Raw genomic sequence first — 19,220 nt, forward strand, 5'->3', positions numbered from 1 at the left:
CATTGGCTGCCCTGATATACTTGAACTGGGGAAATCACAACAATGAACCAAATATTTTCTATTATAATGCAGTTGCAAACTACAGGACTGAATAAATTAAAAAACAAATGCTCAAGAAAAGAACTTCTGATAATTCTTTACATAAAGTATCTTAAGTATGACTTGAGAGAATGGCGCTTTCCACTTTGGACAGAGCAGTCATAGGAGTCTTCAAATACAGTGACCAGCTGCCACACATATGAGGCCTGCCACTAATTAGATGGTTGCCTATTTACTGTGATCCAGTCTGGAACTTATTAGTCCAGGGAGACAAAAAATGCTTTGGAGATATACAAAACACCTAGGATACATCCTGGAAGACTTGACTTGGTCTACAACAATATGTATACAAGCTTATGTGCCTGAAAACCTGTTTATTGTTTCCAACTTTACTAGCTAATCTAATACACGGTCTTGTTGCCATCTATAAGCCCTGCCTTACAACCTGTAGAGTCATTTGTTTATAGTATAGCTAAAGCATTCCTTGGAATTTCCATGGCATCCCAGTGGCCACTGTACTATGGCTCTGGGATAAAAAGAACTATAGTTTGAAGGTTTTGATGACTGGCCAATTCAACAAGGTATTCAGATGGACAGAATCATGCCCAGATTTTGGACTTCTGTTTTATATTCCTCTAAATCTGTGTAACCCTTACTGCTCCCTGACAAGCTGTCAGTGAAGGCCACCATACTGCAGAACTAGGGGTTTCTGTTGTAAACCACAAGCTGCAAATACTGAAATCACGCAGCCCATGTGCAAAGTGAGAAGCTGTAAGCAAATAAGACCAGTCATCTATCATTCTGAACTGTCGAGTTAGTCAGCTCCTAGTGCTATGCACAGTGTTAGCATTGATTACAAGCTATAGAGCTCTATGTGACAGAGATGCAACTATACTGGATATTTCTTGTCTGTTTCTCTTGAACACCACACCATGCTTGGAGTTATGTCTTCCAGAGCTCATCACAGGACAATCTGAAAGACAGAGCACAACTTGCTCCTGTTCTGTGAAAGCAACCTCCAGGACACAGTGTAAACTTGAAGAAGAGGAGCAGTAATAGGGTGTGACTGTCCTCTGAGACGAGAAGCAGAATTGTGCAACTGTCTTTTAGAAACATCGTATGTCTGTACTAGTAACGGGTGCTAATGTTATTTTTAAAATCTTGAGGGACCATTCAACTCAACTCTGACATCTTAGCAGTTCTAGAACACACTGTCAATCAGATGACAAGGTTACAAGCAATATGTAACACTGATCAATTCAGAATACACTATGTCAGATTGTGACCTGACCTAATTTATTCTCACAGGCTATTCTCATGACTTAGCAAGAGAAGCATGATCTCTGGAGAAGCTCAAAGGTGGACACACAAACGGCTGGAAAGCACAGTTTACTGAATGTGCACTGTTAACAGGATGGCAACTGGGACCTTGCATGGAGTCTGTTCTAGATGTGTCGTTACTGAACATTTTCATTAAAGACAAAGTATAGAAGAGGGAGTGCATTTATTACCTGGCCAATGATATTAAAGCTGGGAGAAGCTACAAGCACTTTGGAGGACAAGATTGATTTCATAATGCTCCTGACAAAATGGAGATATACCAAACAATAAATAGAATCTAATTCAATAAGGACAAGTGCCAAGTTCACCACTGAGGAACAACATATGCAAGATGAGGAATAATGGCTAAGTAGAACTGCCATAGAAAGGGTAACTGATTTTATAACAGTGTTATTTCACTGTTACAAAATAAAAAGCACAAGTTCCACTGGAAAGCATAAAATGGAGTGTCCTCTGTAAGACATGCAAAGCAATGCTTCCCACACCATCAAACGCTGGTGATATTTTGGCAGAAGACACCATCCACCAAGGAGTAGAGTAACTGGGGAGGGTCTGAACTGAGAAAACCAAGAATGGCAAGAGGACAAGGCAACACATGGTTACGGTTGGTCAGTGCATCCACAATCTAGGAAACATGATCATCTTCCAACATGGAAAAGATTACTGCCAAAAGAAGAATGAGAAACTGCCCTGTCTGCATAGACTAAATACAATATGCCAAACTGTAGCTAGGAGTACAGCCTAGATTTACGGAAAACCTTTCTAACAGTAAATTTAGTGTAACAGTGGAATTCCTTGCCCCAGCAAGGCTTGGGGAATCTCCATCACTGAAGGTTCTTAAGAACAAGTTAGACAAATATCTGGGATGAAACCTGGCTCTGCCTTGGGAAACAGGAGAAACTAAAGAACCTCTCAAGGTCCCCTTCAGACTTGGTGTGACCTCAACAACACAGAGGAAAAACAGAAGTCCTGGAGAGAACAAGGTACTAAAAAGAATGCAGAAGTTACCACTGCCATGCTTGTGTTCATTTTACACTCTTTATAAACATTACACTATTGGAAGCAGATCAAAATAGTATTTATTTTTAAAGGATGTTTCATAATCCTGATTTACTTGCCTTTATTGCCCGAGACAAACAGTATAACAAAATTAACCATAAAAAAGGAGCCTTTTGTTTGCAACTCTGTATCTTTTTCTTTTTAATAGCAACCAAAATGCCTGAGCTGTCACTTTTATCTTGTTTATGAAATATTCATACCCAGCTTCCTTTCTGCCAACATCCTAGGGACACCCTTGGAAAAGAAAATTATGTATTAAAGGACGTACCCCTGAGAGGGAAAGTTCTAATGAAATGTTAACAGAGCAGCTTCAAACTTGAGTGAGACCCACATTGTAGTAAGGCTATTCCAGATGATTATTAACTAATCTATCTGCATTTCTAAAGTCCCCTATTCTCTATGGTACCTACCCTCAGCTTCCAGTTTGAAAATTAAACAGATATCTAATAGTGAAAATCTGCTGAGGAAAACAAACAGACCTATCAGGAAACAACTAATTCATAGCACATGCTGCACCACTGCCACCCCTAAAAAAGCTCTTCTGCTCTGAACTGCTGACCAGTTTAGTGTTCCCCTGGGCTGCACGCAGCTTCTTAATTTGAACCAAATGACAACTGGGTGTAAAAACCTCAGTCTGTATATCACACTTGTCACAGTGGGAGAAGAGCATGATCAGATGAGGAAAGTGAGGAAAAAGCCCCCACACTGCCTGCATAGCCAAATGATGCCCTAACCCCCAAATTTTTATTTAAGTAACTGTCAGGTTTGGAACCAACATGATGTTTCAGGGTGCTAAATAACCCTCTTCAAATATGGTTTGAAACACAGCACCTACTGTCCTGAATCGGGGCAAAGGAGATGAAGATGCAGTTTTCTCACCATCCTCTCCTCTCTGACAAGCCCCTCCACAGGGAGTCTGTCCGGACCATTCTCTCAATGAGCTTCTTCCACAGCATCCCATCTGACGTCACCCGGTACCACTCTTTGCACACCAGCTCAGCAGCACACAACGATTTGGCATCCAGGTATGACAGAATGTTCTCAGCAATGTGATCCAATCCCCGAGCTGGGGAGGAAAAAAAATAAAGAAGAATATTATTTGCTGGGGAGACATGGAGATTAAAACCACCCCCCTTGCTAGGACAAAGATACCCTCTCTTTCCATCTCCTCTTCTGCACGTGAAGCTGGACTAAATGCACACAAGAGCATTTGCAGCTAAGTTCAGGAGTGAACAGCGTTCTCTAACTTCCTTTGGATATAACACAACAAGTCATTAAAAATAATAAAGAATCCAAGAAGTCATTCCAATCTATTTCGATGGGTTTTAGCACTAGGGGGATATTCTATGGATGGCATTTCCAACTCAGCGACGCAGCCCCCAAAATCTCTCTATATTAGGACCATTTCTCATCTCACTGCTACAGCTGTTCTCATGTTGCAACGACTCAAAAGCTGTTTTTGCTAAAGCAGTAGCTTTTAAACGTAATGAAGAAAAAAATATATATTCCCAATGTGTGCCCTGAAGGGTAGTGGTACCTTTAGACATGGGGGAGGGAGAGATATGCAGATGCACAGGGAAGTCGAGAGAGAAGGAGAGGCTGTGTAAGGAGAAAGTGAAGCAGGTTTGTCAGTTTCATTTGTTTTAGTGGGCAGAGGGAAAATATGCACAAAAATGGTATAATTTTCAAGTATTTTCTGGTGTGAATTCCAGGACTGGCTTTGTTTCAACATGGCTGCAGTGAAATGTAAAGCAATTGCCTGGTTAGCATCAACCAGCCCAATGTAATGCCTGTGAAGCTGTGGGACAGGGAAGGTTATCCTGTGTTTCTTAACTGGATGGATGGATCCAGTAAAAATGTGCTCTTATCCACTCAGATTTAATCACTAGCAAGACTTCAGGAAAATAGGATGGTTTTTAAATGAAATGTTGCATAAACACAGCTTCTCTTGGAGGCTGTTTAAGTCACGAGTGATATACATCATCAAGACATGACCTCACTTCACAGGTCAAGTTTCAAAGGCTGTGTAAAAGTTGTAGCTTATACCTCATCATCCCTCAGGCATAATGTCCAGACCAATCAAAAAGGAAGCATGGCAGATTGGCATTACATGCATCTTCCCTCTGATTCACATTTGGGACAGAGTTAAAGAATTCTTTTCTTGTTTTTAGAACAACAGCCTCAAAGACCAGGCTCTGCTTGTGACATGGAAAGAAAAAGCAGCAAGTGCATTTTTACAGTCATATGGTTGGATTTCTGCAAACCCAAATTGGGTGCAATCAGCTGATTCTGATTAGTTTCTGAAACACAAAACACACAACCTTTGTTGATGGTAACTGAAAGATCTCAAAATCATCTTCCAGTGCATGAAAATGAGAAAATTCAGAATGCTTCCTCTTGCTCCTTTCAAACATCCTAAATTTATAATACACTTTGGGTGAGACATTCTGCCCAGCATTTTATGCTTCCATTCATAAGGAGCAAAAGCACGTGAATGATACCAAGCACAACCACAGAGTGCAGAAAGAGGTCTGACATTTCTTATCTTTATAGATGCAAAATTAGATGTCAACCTGCAAAATAAAAGCATCAGCAGCCTTTATTATGCATTTAATCTGAAAAGATATATACAGCCACTATATAAAACTCTTTAAAAAAAGGAAAAGTCTTTGTAAATTTAGATTGGCTCTACAGTACTTCGTAGAAAGAGAGATACAAAGTTTTAGTGAATGTGAACTGGAATTTGCAGGAATTCCACAATTTGGTAGGGTAGCCATGGACATTGTGTCCCCCCAGCTTCCCCATTCTGACACCTGCAGCCCTGAGCTCTCTCCACTGGGTTCAAATGGCATATTTGTTCCCCCCGTCTGTGTTGCTTCCAGTGGGCCCACAGACATTTATAGATGCAACAGGGCACTTACAAATGCCTGTGTGTATAGTATGCATACTGGTGGCTTTATGTCAGCAACATCACAGAAAGGAATTTTTTATACAGGGATCAATCGGTGGCTTTAGGAAGCAGGGCTACACTGCTGGAACTGTACACAGTAATCTTCACATGTAAGTCTGTCTCTGACCCACCTGCCTTTCCTGGATCACCAGTAGTTGCACTTTAGATCTTACTGCAGTGAGGTGTGGTAACTACTTTCATGACCATAAATAATCCCTTGCCACTGACGCAAGACCCTTTGCAGAGAACAAAAACTAATGTTTTGCCCCCTCCTCCTCATATTCATAAATGGATGGGCAGAGCTACTTTGGCCTGGCTGCAAACTTCATTTTACCATTTTGTTTCTGAGGAAGAGCACAACTCACTGAGACATACTTCTAACAAAGCACTGCTTCCTTAAAAAAGGGCAATCTCTGCTCACAGAAGTTTTTGCTAAATCGATGTGAAACACGATTAGCCCTTCAGTCCTCCATACCAACAAGGATGTTTCAGTTATTTCACACATGAAACCCTTATAAAAATGACTTTCCTCATAAAAAATGTTAAACAGCTTGGAAATGCTAAGCAAAGACCTTATTTGTTATAAACAGAACAAAGTTTGTTAAGTCTGCAGTTAAGTTGTATTTTTCAAACCACCTTAATTCTGTTCAAAGTACTGGGAAGATAATCTGAGTCAATTTTATTTTGTATTAGTAAAATGTGCTCATGATCTAAAACTACCTTTAATTCTGGTCATTCTTTGGGACAGTGCTAGGAGGACAGAGATAAGATGCCTCATGATTTTGAAGTAGCTATATTGTTTTATTCACTCAAGGGGGAGAGCAGGAAAGAGAATGAAGGAATAAAAATGAAACCAGAATACTGAACGCTTGAGAATTTCAGAAAGCTAAAAAAAAAATACTTAAAGAATCTTTTTTTATTATGTCACTTCATTTAAAATTTTAGGTTCACCACTCTTTCTTAGGCCATTTCTTGCCTTTCCCTTTCCCATTTCCCTCTTTAGAAACCTGCCTGTACTCAGGACATCCTGCACAGACTGCAGAGTCTGCACCAGTGTAATTCCTTCCCATTAATTTTCTCCCTTAGAGCTATATTCACTAGGACATTAGCACTTTCAAATATGCAAATTGATGCACATACATTATTTAAGCACACAGTTCCCACAGCTATACAAATACTCACATATTAGCTGCTTGATTCCTGTCTGTTCTGCATTCTGAGATAGTAAAATTAGCTGCTTCCTGGGTAAGTGTGAACACACTACTAACAAATACAGTATGGCTACAAATACAGAAATTTTGAATGCCTCGGAAAATATTTATAACATTTGCCTGAATTTTTCAGAACAAGGCCTGTAGGATGAAATTAAGCAAGCGCAAATGAAATGTGTTGGCTTGCTTTGATGGAGTTTCATGAAGAAAGACCTGGAAAAACTGTGTATGTAACTATATGAATATATGCACTTTAAAAGTGGGGAAACCACTGCACTTTCAAAATACTCTCTATTTTTCTGAAACAGAACAACTCCACAAGTTATAATGTTGCTCTAAGTACATGAGATTATTGCCATTGGACTACTAAAAACTAACATAAAGCAGGTACTTAGCATAACTAAGATTTTTTTTTAATGCCAGAACAGCCATTTGATTACTGGGCACAATGAGCTTAAAAACCCACTGAGTCTATGTATTTAACCTCACAGCAAAACTCCTGTGGTGCCTTTATGCTTTGTACCAATTCACAGCTAAACATGCTTTTTTTCCGTCCTTTAACACTAGAACTCACTGTTGAAAAATCCCTTCTGAAGAATGATCAAATAACTGGACTGAACAAATTGCTGAAATTAAGCAGTTTTCCAAATATATTCATAGAACAAGCTTTTGGCAAGAAACTCCTCCTTAACTAGCTACACTAAGGGAACCTACAGCACTTTTTGCTCAGGTCCATTTCAAACTAATGCTAACCTATTAAGTACCTATCTACAGAGGTACAATCTAATGTTCTGGAAAAAAAAAAAGACCAAAGAACCAGGAACTTCTGTCTGGTTCTGAAACTTTATTGCTCTATGCATTTTATCTCCCACTGTCCCAGTTTTCCCAGCTATCAGACAGGGCCAATACAAAACTGCACATACACTACTTTATGTTTGCATACACCCAATGCCACATCTGAGAACAGCTGGGATACTGTTGTTAAAGGAAAGTACTACAAAAGTACAAAAAATCCTTTAATCTTATGCCCTCCATTCTCTATTAGCAATAAACACATAATCAAAGTGATGGCTTCATGAAGGTATTTTTCTAGTAAAGAGAGACCAAAAAAAACAAACCTAAGTGACAAAAGGGAAAACCTTGGCTAAGAAAGAGTGGTAAATTTAATTTTAAAAAAATATTGTTATTCATGCATTGTTGTGAGCATGAGTACAACTACCTGTCCTGTGGCTTCAGTGACTATCCTTAAAATAAATGTATGAGCTATCATTTACTCCCAGCCAAACCATGGTGGTGTTAGATCATGCCTTTTAAGATGCTAGGAATACAAAATAAAATATTTTTACATTTCATACTGGTATAGAGCTTTTCATTCAAAAGCTATCTCCTATTTTGCAAACTGACCCTAAACAGACCTCTTCAGCAGGGTAGGCCAGAATGGAACAGTTCTGTGAAAGAGAGGATGGAGGAGCAAGCTCCGTCTGCCTGCAGAAATACCTGGCAGTGCAGTGATGAAGTCCCGCTGTAGCATGGGTTTGAGGTATGAGTTTATATGTCCATGCTGGTAGTGACACATCTGGGAGATGAGGTGCTCCACAAACTCCACTTGGTCAGACTCAGACCACTGTTCGAAATACTTGACGCAGAGTTCCTTCTCCTTCTCATAGCTTGCAGACAGTTTTCTTTGCTTGGGCACGATCATACTGGAAGTGCCATTGGCAAGTTTTGTCTGTAAACAGGAAGGAGAGAAACAACCCAAATCACACATATGAAAAGCAGCTCAAGCAGTTCTCTAATTTCTTTATGGGGAAGAAAATAGAAGAAAAAAAGCACTCTGATACATGAAGTTGACTGAGACCACATATCCCATTTGGTGCTGTCAGTCGGAGTGCAGCCACTATGAGCTGTAACCCTGCAGGACAATGCACAAGCTACACCAAGGGACTCTGGTTAGATGGGAAACCTTGAGTGGCAATTTAACATAAACACAGTTTTATTTACATTGTGCAGACAGTAAAATGCATTTGGATTTCTAATCTACAATTACCAGTTACTTCAATGCACCAACAGAAGACTGCATTTGTATTCTTTTTTTTCTAAAGAACAGACTGCTGCTAAAATTCATAGGGAATGCATGAAATGGGTGAGAAAAAAAAGAGAAAAAAAGTACTTCTTTTGAGTATAAAATTATACCTTGAGAGCAAAGCCAGCTAAACCCCACCCTGGTATTTGGTACATAACTTCTTTCACAGAATAGAAGATTTTCAACTTTCTGAGCAGTGTTAATATCTTGTCAGAAGGACTGGGCTCAAAGAAGATTTTCAGGGACAAAACAAAACACTGACATTTCAATTTACTACTCAATAGCAAGATATAATTTCTGCTTTCTAAACAATTTAACTGGAAGAAAAGTGCACATTTTGCATTGCAAGGGTATCCTTTGTCCAAGTAAGATTAACTGTTTGCTGGGAAATCACTTTTCCCTGTACTCGTCAAATAGTTTGTATTAAATGCTGAAAACGTCTGATTTTGTCTCTTTCATTGCAATGGTTTAACAGCAGACAGCACTATAGTAACAGTATTATTACATGGGTTTTATTTACAAAATACATTTAGAGACTCTCTATTAATTATCAAATGATTAAAATCAAATTATAGATATTAGAATATACAAAACATATCTGTTCTACGATAGTAATTCCAGTCATAAACCTCACCAGGAGACTTCCAGTAACTTTTAGGGAAAAAACGAGTACCTAAATCTCTCTGCATGTCTATCTAATGACGTAAAAAGAATGCATGGATTAACTGATTTTACAGAAAATAACAAAAAAAAAAGCCAGTTTTTCAGCAAGTGCCAAAACAGCAGGTTATTTAGAGACCACAAAATCTGGTTACCAAAACTGTGGTTGGAATGCAGGAATTTCTCATTTCTCAGGGATAAAAATTCCCATATTTGAATACCCCACAACCCCAACAGCAATCCTTGGTTTGGAATGCCAAAAACGTCATAATTTGAAAATCTACTCAACTAATCACAATGCACATTTCATTTTCTAGGGAAAATCCATCTAAATACTCTTCAGCATTTTCAGAGGCTGGAAATTTTCCTCTGGTAAAAAAGACAACAATTAGCTGGGATTTTTAATAAGCAGTTTCTTCTATTTCTGAATTATGGTTTTACTTAAGTTTCTTTGAGAACACAGAACACAGAGATCACACCATCACTGCTCAATTCAGTAGCTCAATGATTTAAACTTTACTTTTATCCCCACTCCTCCCTGTGAATTTCTGTGTGTGTTCAGTAAGATCATGCAAGTCAAGGGCTATGACTGAGCTACATTTGACTCATCACATGGACAGCACCAACTGCAAGTCACAGACACTACTGGGTAGCAGGAAAGAAAGACTCTCTTGGGCCAACTTTTTATAGAGAGAAATCTCTAGAGGGACTTCAGCATGAAGTCCTATGGGTGAAAGGCCGAACGTTTCCTAGCAAAGTCCACAGTAGGCAACAGCCTGGCAAAAAAATGATTACCAATGGACTACACTGAACATTGGTCTTAAAGGATTCCGGTCATTTTGCTGCAGTTAAGCTGCCTGCAAAACTGACAACCCTGTAAAAATGCTGGATTAAGACAGTGGGGAAATGTATTCTACAAGCTTGATCTCACTTCATTTCTCATTTTGCTTGCTGTGCATCTCACAACAGGCTGTCACTACAAAGCATTTTCTGAAAACCTATACCTCTGCCTTTTAATTTGAAAGACTGTAAAGTCTGACTGATATGCTGAGCTGGAGTGGAGTAGATAGCTGACATGCAAAGACCACAAAAGGGACAACACTGGCACCACGTTTTGGCCTTTCCTTGCCTCCTGAGCACCCTTCTCCCAGCAGCCTTCAGCTCCCCAGTTTCCTCTAAAACATCACTTTGGGGTATCAAACAGAAGTTGCAACATCTGCAAAAACAAGTAATGGCTTATGTGTGTACAGAAAGCTTAGATGGGACAAAATCCATTCTGCCTTGATTGCAACTGAATACAGGTCTCTTGGGCAGGAATAATGAATAAACTGAAGAGTCCATTGACCAACACTTGGCATAGCTTTTGAAGTCAAACTCCAGGTTTATTTAGTGGTTCTGCTAAGAAAAGCATGTGTTACAGCATTTATGTCCAAATTAGTGGACAGGGGAACTTTTAGGTTCAGCCACATTCTGACATGTCAACTTGAGACCCGGCTTGCACCCTTGCCTGCTCTGGTTTCCCATTAAAAGGAGCAAGGACAAGCGCAGAGGTAGCCATGGTCTGCTCCAAAGGTCCTGTGGTCTATGCAAGCAGGGAACCAGGACAGGGCAAGCCACGAACACACCAGTTCTGCGGAGCACAGACAGATGAACTCACAGGGCTCCCAAATCACTCCATTGCCATACGTGCTCACATGCCCCTAAAGACCACCTGCTGCTACAGTTTAGAACAGAATTCCAGAATTTCAATTTGACAATTCCTGAAAATCCACTGGGGGTTCAGTGAAAAAGGCCCGTTATTAAAAAAAGCAACAAAACAACAACATCAGGCACCTGTATTATTAAAGCGCTGAGGGGAGGGTGGTTACTATCAGTAAGAGAATCAGTTTGGCTTCCTGATGACTCAACCATTCTGATCAACTGCCTCAAGTTCACAACAAATGCCCTCAGAACGGTAACAGCAACTATTTCCTGGAACACGTCATTATCTATGGCCTCTTCCCTCTCCTAGTACAATAACCAGACCTCATTTCAAAAAGAAAGAACTGTCCCACATGCTTTTTATAAACTTCACTTCCAAAATCCACAAAGAATAAGCACTGGCTGTCTATCACCTGGGAGAAAATTTGGGTATAACAGAGCAAATGAGCAACTCAGAACAGGTAAAGCTTTTCTGACTCCCTTTTCACAAACCTCTGTGAGGCTTTGTGGTGTCCCAGCTGGCTCCAGGCAAAACTGCAAGAACAGCAGAGGTGTCCTCCTACCACAGTGTGCCAGAGCTAGTACACTGTGCCAGGAAACCCAGGGGATTGAGTGCCTCAGGTTGGTACTAGCTCAGGGATCTACGTTCTATGCTCCATTGCAGTCCATAATTACAAGACCATTTCTCCAAACGGCTACATTTAACACAAAGCACATTTGTATGCCCAGTGAAGTAGAAGAGGACTAATATACGCGAGGACTTTAATCTAAATAATGGCTTGGAACTATAGGATGGTGCAATATTTCAATGCAGATAAATAAAGCCTGGATAAATCTACTGCTCTACATATAAAACAAAACAGCCACAGTATATCACAGCTGTAACCCATATATGACAACCAAGGTTACTTTTCTTGCTGTTCAATACAGGGGACCAAGTAGCCCCCTAAAGCACAGGAGAAAAAAAACCCAAACAAACATAAGCACAGTTTTCTGATTCTAGTACAGGTATAGTATTTCCCCACCCGTATGAGCAGTCACAACTATTATATATTCTTAAAAATCAATACCAGGTCCTCTGATTATCACAGAGGACTTTGTTTAGGCACTTTCCACAGGGTGGATGAATTCAGATCATATGTTTCTTATGTCTAAGAAGATATCTCTCAAAGTCAAAGAAAAGCTGTGTTCTAGAATAGGGGGTGACTTAAATGATCTCAGCAAGGTTTGGGACCTTCTGCACCTTCAAGACACCTTCATGCTGGAGCTCTGAAAAGACTGAGAGCTTAGACTACCACTGCAAATGTCTCAGTTTCTCTCTATACAAGAAAGGACTTCTCTTTGATGTTCCAGTACCCACAGGTCATACTGGGCTTCTCCCCTCCTTCCTGGACTCACTGGGACTATAAACTCTGACACAGAGAAATGTCTTCTATTGCTTATCTGCAGCGACAGCATTTCACCTCCAGCTTGTATCACCAGTCGTGGTTAAGACTGATCTAGACAGAGCCACCTTAACAGCAATTTTGGATGGGTCTTAGTGAAGGGGAGGAAAAAAGAGGACATAATGTTTAATTATAAGAAATGATTGAAATAGGCACAGACATACCCCGGGTGCCTCTGCACTGCAGCAAGCTCTAAACTTGTTATCGTTAATGGTTTAAATTTCACTGTGCTAATCATTTCAGGACACAAGCCTTTCTTGATAATCTAATGAATTATTCCAACATCCTTCAGCAAAAAAAATCCTCCATGACAGCACTAATTACAAGACGTTTTCCCAGTGCTTATGTAAAATATGACAGAGCAGCAGCTTAGGGAATTGCAGAAAACTGCTTCTAATTTCCACTGAGAAACTGACAAACACCTCTCTTTCATCTCTCCCAGCTCTCAAGTAAGATTTAACTTTCTCATTTAGTTAATTACCGAGTGAGGATCATCATTTTCCCGGATCGGAGCGGCACAGAGCCTTTATCGTGTTAACTTGTGAACTTGATCGATGGCTGCTGCTAAAACTTAATAACTTCACCCCCTGGCAAATTGTAAGATAAATATAATAGGAGAAACTCTGACAGTAAAAACCTGCCAGAAATGAGCGCTGTGTTTATGTTTCTTTGCAGGCAGCAAAAAAACAACCGACAGCTTATTACTGGGTGCGTGTTACTTATATTTAAAAGACTCCAGGCAGTTAACTTTCTGCGTACTGTTCAAACTTTACTCACAAGATAAAAGACACTGGGGAAAAAAACCCAAGCAACGGGATGACAAAGAAAAGAACTATGGAGGTGTATGTCCAGAGCGTGTGTGTGTGAGACCGGAACTTCACAATGAAAGCAAAGGCACACTTGTCTCTATACCCTGCATATTCTTCAAGATTAACCACATTAAAAATGCCCACAACAATGAATGCAGAAATGAAACAAGTTTCAGCAGTGGCACAAACTCAAGAATTTTGGAGCATGTTAGCAGCTGTGTGGGAAAAGCAGAAGGATTAAAAAGTACCAGCATGGTAGCAAGATGATTCAGTTCATTTGGTTTGATGTCTGTAAAGCTCCTCTTAGCCAGAGAACCTCAGCACAGTTGGCTTTTCCAAAGCTACTTGTGTGGCCATGAAACTGCTTACTACACTCCATGAAGAAGTACCACTCAATACCACCCTAATGCAGCAATGGAACAAAGATGGTGAAACGCAGCTGAAAACATGTGCCAGACCTCCATGCTAAAGGGCAGAACTAGTTATTTCAGAATTCTGTTAAAAGGGTGTTGTTTGCATGGCCTAAAGGCAGTAACAGCATAATGAAGAGGATCCAGGTTCAGTTTCTATGGCTGGCTTCTTCCTTTTTAGGCTTGTAATTACCGAATGCTGCAAAACTGATTCCCAGATTGCCCAGGCTAAGTAAAGAGGAAAGTCCTTTGCAGCTCCTTATTGGCATCTTCCTATTAAAGAGCTCCTTTGCTTTGAGTTTGAGAGGGTGGGGAAGGGTGTCTAACCATAAAGAGCAGGGTCTTGTGAGTCATCATAGCAACTGAAAGACAGGAGTAGGGTAACCAGCTCCTCATTTTTCTCCTTTGCAGGATGAACCTGTTTTTCTAGCGTTTGACTTGACAGCAAGGCTACAATGCTAGGTCATTAAACAACTCACTCCATTTACTTTTATTTTAAAAGCTCAGTTTAGAATCTACCCATTTCTTTCTGCCTCCATCTCACATAACAGTCTCTGTGAGGTTAACCATGGGTTTAGCACATATATGGACTTACTTGCTCAGGACTGAATTAGTTTCCACGCTGCAAAGCTCACTGAAACATTCTGAAAAACTAACATAACCCAGAAGTAGATGATCATCAATCACATCTGAGAGTCAAACAGAAAGCACCATGAAAGAAACCACAGCATCTTTACTATTTATTTTCAAGAGAAAACCCAAAATACACTTGCACACTGAAATTAACAGGCCCCTGGATACCCAAGGAACTAGCAGTTTTGCCTGTCTGGGGCTTTTAACTCTTTGCTCACATCTGGTTTCTAATCACACTGCAGAATTTTTTTTATAAGAAAGGATACATCTAAATGAAGGACCACTGGAATTATGCTGGACACTTCCTGAAATTCTGGGGGACCAATAGTTTTCAGAGGTACCATCTAAGAACTTATTGATATGGTGTCAGCCGGGAGGGCATCTGGCTAAGGATATTACCTCAAACACAAAAGGGAGAAGGCTTTTTTGGTTGAGGGCCAGAGGAAGCTTCTTACACCAGAGAAGTAACATGCTGAGTGTCTCCGGGGACTGGGGAGGCAAGACTGAGCCATGGGCACTTGCACACTGGCTATACAAAGCACAGCAATAATACCTTGCTGGAGAAGTTGCTCCCCTCCCACACTGCTACACAGTAAACAGCAACAGGGAGAGGAGATTAAAAAACTATTCTTTTAAGCTAATACTTAATGTTTCAGGCAGACTAATAAAGTTTAATTGTCTGGAATCTCGCAGCTCTTACTGTAAACTTTCCTTTGATGTAGGTCTCCCACCTAGATTTTAAGTGTTGGCAAAATCCTCCAAAATAAAATTTCTCTGATGCCAGCAATGGATGTGAACTGGGAGTCCCTCTCCTCCTCCTCCCTTATCTCCAAGTTGTCTTTGCAAATAACAAGCACTGATGGGAAATCTGCTTTCATCAGCACAGCACTGGCATATGTTACTTTCCCAAACTACGATCCCTGACCAAATGCCTATCTAGACATATGGGAGGGGAGGGCAAACACCATCACTCTTAAAGAGCTAGATTTCACAGCACACCTTTTATTAGCTGTAAAGTGACTGTACACAAATTTCAAAGCAGATCCTTCAGTAACAACAAATCACTTTCACTGGAAGTCACCGAAGGACATGCTTTCTTCCTCAGCATGGCTACCAGAACCAGGGTTGAACTGCTGGGACCATTACATGTTATTACTGCTAATGTAGGGAAGGAATATGCACATTATCACTTGGAGAACCAGTCTACTAAAGTCATCGGATAATGGCCAGTAGCAGCAGAGGGCTCATTTATGGCAGGGAAAGGCACAAGCTACGCTCTAAGCAGCAGTTTCATAGTTTTGTGGAACAGTTGCTTCTGTTTTTAAAACACCCAAGCATGATCTACTGCCTGGTGAAGTTACTTTTCATGGGTGTTATTATTTTCATTTTGCTCTAAGTACTCCCTTAACTCAGAGAGAAAAGCAGCCAGGAACAGGTAGATGGGCTCAAGTGATTCAGTGAAGTGAACAGTGAAGACTATACCATCAGGAACAACAAACAAATAGAGGTGGAGAATGACACAAAAGACCTGTTATCTGCCCTCAGTAACACTACTGAGAATTTGAGAACACTGTGGTTCTGTCTACACAAAGTTTTATCATCAAGAAACACGAACCCTCCAAGATAGTTTACCCAATATTATTTTCCATGAGTTTCCTCCTTGAAGACAGTTACCTTGAAGGCAACTACAACCAACAACAAAGAGGGCACAAGAGCACCAAACTACCTGGCCAAGGTGAAGTGAGCAATTCAGGACTGGAAGTCACAGATGTATATGCTGGATATCATTTTCCAGCTACAGGAGTAGCAGTCTTACATATTTCCAATTGTATGCAAAAAACCAAAAAGCAGCAGCGTTCTGAAGAGCTGCAAGATTCACATATGTGGCTTGTTCCCACTGCAAACACACTCATCTGCCAGCAGAGTCAGCTACATGAGCACTCCCTAACCTACTTCAGTCAAAATAAGCTTGTTAGCAAAGACCTGCTATTTAAACTGTCTACGCTAAAACACCTCATCTTAACTGAAAGCAGGTTTGCAGTTTTGCTGACAGATCCTGGAGGGCAGCAACCTGCAGCAGCCAGACAAAGGCTGAGTGGTATTCTTTTCCATAGTATAGCTAGATCTAGAAGAGGACATCTCATCAGTTCACACTGGCTGTTAGTAGCCACCACAGAGGCAGCTCTAAAAGGAAGAGTCCATGAAATACTCTAGCACAGTGCCAGGGCAAAGCTGCTAAGAAGGCTGCAGGCAAAATCTGCATTTGACAGATTTTGCCTTGTAGCTTCCTATAACCCCTATGAGATTATTCCATAACTCTCATTCATTAAGAAACATTGTCTTCTCAAGATGAATTGTCCTGGAAACTTGCAGTTGAACATTATGTTGCTGCCAAACTGGAGTGATTTCCATGGATGACCATTAAGATTTCTAGGGAAGCTGGATGTGTTTGGCCTGGAGAAGACTGGGGCTATCTACCAGCCCTCCACTACCTAAAGGGAGGTTACAGAGAAGAGTGAGACAGAGTCATCTCAGAAGCATGTAATGACAGGAAGATGGGAAACAGGCAGAAGCTATGGCAAGCAAAATCCTAGACATTAAGATGGAGATTTCCAAAATATAAGTGGATGAGATACCAAGCAAATTGAGCTAGTTGTGAAGGTAATCCTCCTCTGAACAGGCAAATTGGATTGAAGAGCTCCAGATGTCCACCCTAACTTCAAGTTTTCTATGTCTTTATATTTAAGATTGTATTGGTCCATTCTTTCATTTGTACCTGGCAAGAAATTCAGGACCTGAGGAGCAGACTACAAAATACAATCTAAGGACATTCTCTAATGAATTCTGTATTTTCAGAAATTTAATTAAGTTGGGTTAGGCCAAACACTGTTGATAGGTGAAGTACATAACAGAAGAAAGGCAAGAAATAGCACCCTCTGCAACAAGTGACCAGCTCTGACCATAAGAGAGCTTCAGGAAGGCTTATTCACAGCTGAGCAGACTTTGTCCCTATCAGTTGATATTCCAATTGCACAATTCAGAAGCCCAAGTCACAGACCATCGCACCAGCAATTCCTCCTTGGCTCAGTGCTTAGCTGCCAATAATCTTTCCTTTTCTTTGAGGAAAAATCACCTCAAACTAAAGGAGGGAACCTTCTAGTACCCCACTCACTATTGCAGACTCAAAGTGGAACTGTTTCAATCTAACACATAAGCAATATAAAACCCCCAGTAAATCGTGGCACAACAGGACTGCCAGCTTCACTTGGTTCTTCAACATATTGTATTTTCCGCTTAATGGTCTGTCACTCAAAGGTAGGATTCCACTCTTCCATTTAACAGGATTAATAAACAATGAAAACAGTATCAATATACCTGCATTTCTCTTTCTACAAATACAGGCTAACTTCTTTTCATCCCACTTCTGAGAGTTACTTTCCTGTCATTATCAAGAATGCAACTGGTATGAAGCATAGCATGTGAGAAATTTTCCATCCTCATGCACTGATGCATCCTATTGTAAATTTATCTAACAACCACTAACCCTTTATTTAACTTCTACTGTAAAAGCTGGCTAAATATCTAAGAACCAATTACATGCTGAGTAAAGCAGATTTTCCTTCCAACAGTTTCAGATATATATATTCTCTTTTAAATATCATTAGGTCTTCTATTGTGAGAATTGTTCTCCTCTGTGAAAGGAAGGGAATATTAGACTTTACCATTGCATGCTATTTGTGAAACACCTCTGTGACACCTCTGACTCATTTCCTGTATTTTCAGTCAGCTCACAATAGCCTGTATTAAGTCTAGTATTAGTATACCCATCTTCTCATCTAGGAAGAGCAATTGGGGATCATGCCTGGAAAAAACATATGCAACTTTCTGATACAAAATAAAATTAAACATCAAGAGAATTCAACGTTTCCTACCACACACCAAACTATCATATGTGCCATGCATAGCCCGCAGCTTTGATTGAGGGGTTAGAGCTCCCTCTAGCACTCTTGAAACAGAAGAGCTATAGATGCTAGGCTGTGACTATCTGGCCTTACCCAAAGCAGTCTTGGGTAAGGCTGTCCATCATTTTGATTTGATTTACCTGCAATATGAACAATTAAGAATACATCCACTTGTTTATCTGAAATTCAGGAGAAACAAGTGTCAGGAGAAATTCCCTCTAAAACTGATTAAAAATACTTCAGATTGCTATCATTAACTGACCTCTACTTTAACATGTAATTTAGAACCAGCTGAAGGATTATCAGCTCAGTCACGTGCACAGTGTGAAATGTAGCAAGAAATTAAAGGAAAAGGGTTTTGAAAAACTTCAATTTTTACAGCATAAGAAAAGAAAAGTGTTGCTATCTCACCCTCCCCTGCAGCTGACAAACATCCCAGGGAGCTGCCAGGTCGCCTACAGTTGTGAATTACGTGTTTCTATTTCAGCATTAAATATTGAGTAACGCTGCTTAAGTAAAACTCAAAAGGTGTAACTCTGCTGAGTTCTGCACAACACTGAAGACAAAGAAACATCTCATGACAGAGGGAGTGTCAGCCTTTTTCAATCATATGTTATTACTTATTAATTCTTGATAAACTGAAAGTACAGGGAACTCACTCCATTTCACAAGGCTATCAGTTAAATAGATGTATCCTAACACTCTTCACATAGAAACAAAGCACAGCTTAATGAACGTCTTCACGGGCCACTGAAGGAAAGGTGCTTGGTGAGGGCAGTGACACTACAAGTGCGAACTTCCCCTCAAACACCAGCACAAAATGAATTTGTCACTTGTAAACTAAACAAAACAGACCTGTTAGAAAAGGCGCGGCCTCGACTTCATCAATTACGAAAAAACACAGCTGTACTAATCCT

At 40.3% G+C, this 19,220-nt stretch overlaps 1 protein-coding gene across 7 annotated transcripts in view; it reads right to left on the bottom strand.

Annotated features, from left to right (window-relative positions):
* BTRC (beta-transducin repeat containing E3 ubiquitin protein ligase) overlaps positions 1-19,220 on the bottom strand; it is a 116,728-nt gene that overhangs the window by 14,936 nt on the left and 82,572 nt on the right. For all 7 annotated transcript variants that reach the window (XM_013130420.3, XM_031053786.2, XM_031053785.2 and 4 more), the window contains 2 exons: positions 8,098-8,329; positions 3,319-3,505 (listed from right to left, as the gene is read on the bottom strand). In XM_013130420.3, the coding sequence (XP_012985874.1) occupies positions 3,319-3,505; positions 8,098-8,329 (419 nt within the window). The remainder of the gene's footprint in view (positions 1-3,318; positions 3,506-8,097; positions 8,330-19,220) is intronic.

This window comes from Melopsittacus undulatus, chromosome 4 (assembly GCF_012275295.1).
Source record: "Melopsittacus undulatus isolate bMelUnd1 chromosome 4, bMelUnd1.mat.Z, whole genome shotgun sequence".
Classification (NCBI taxonomy): domain Eukaryota; kingdom Metazoa; phylum Chordata; class Aves; order Psittaciformes; family Psittaculidae; genus Melopsittacus; species Melopsittacus undulatus.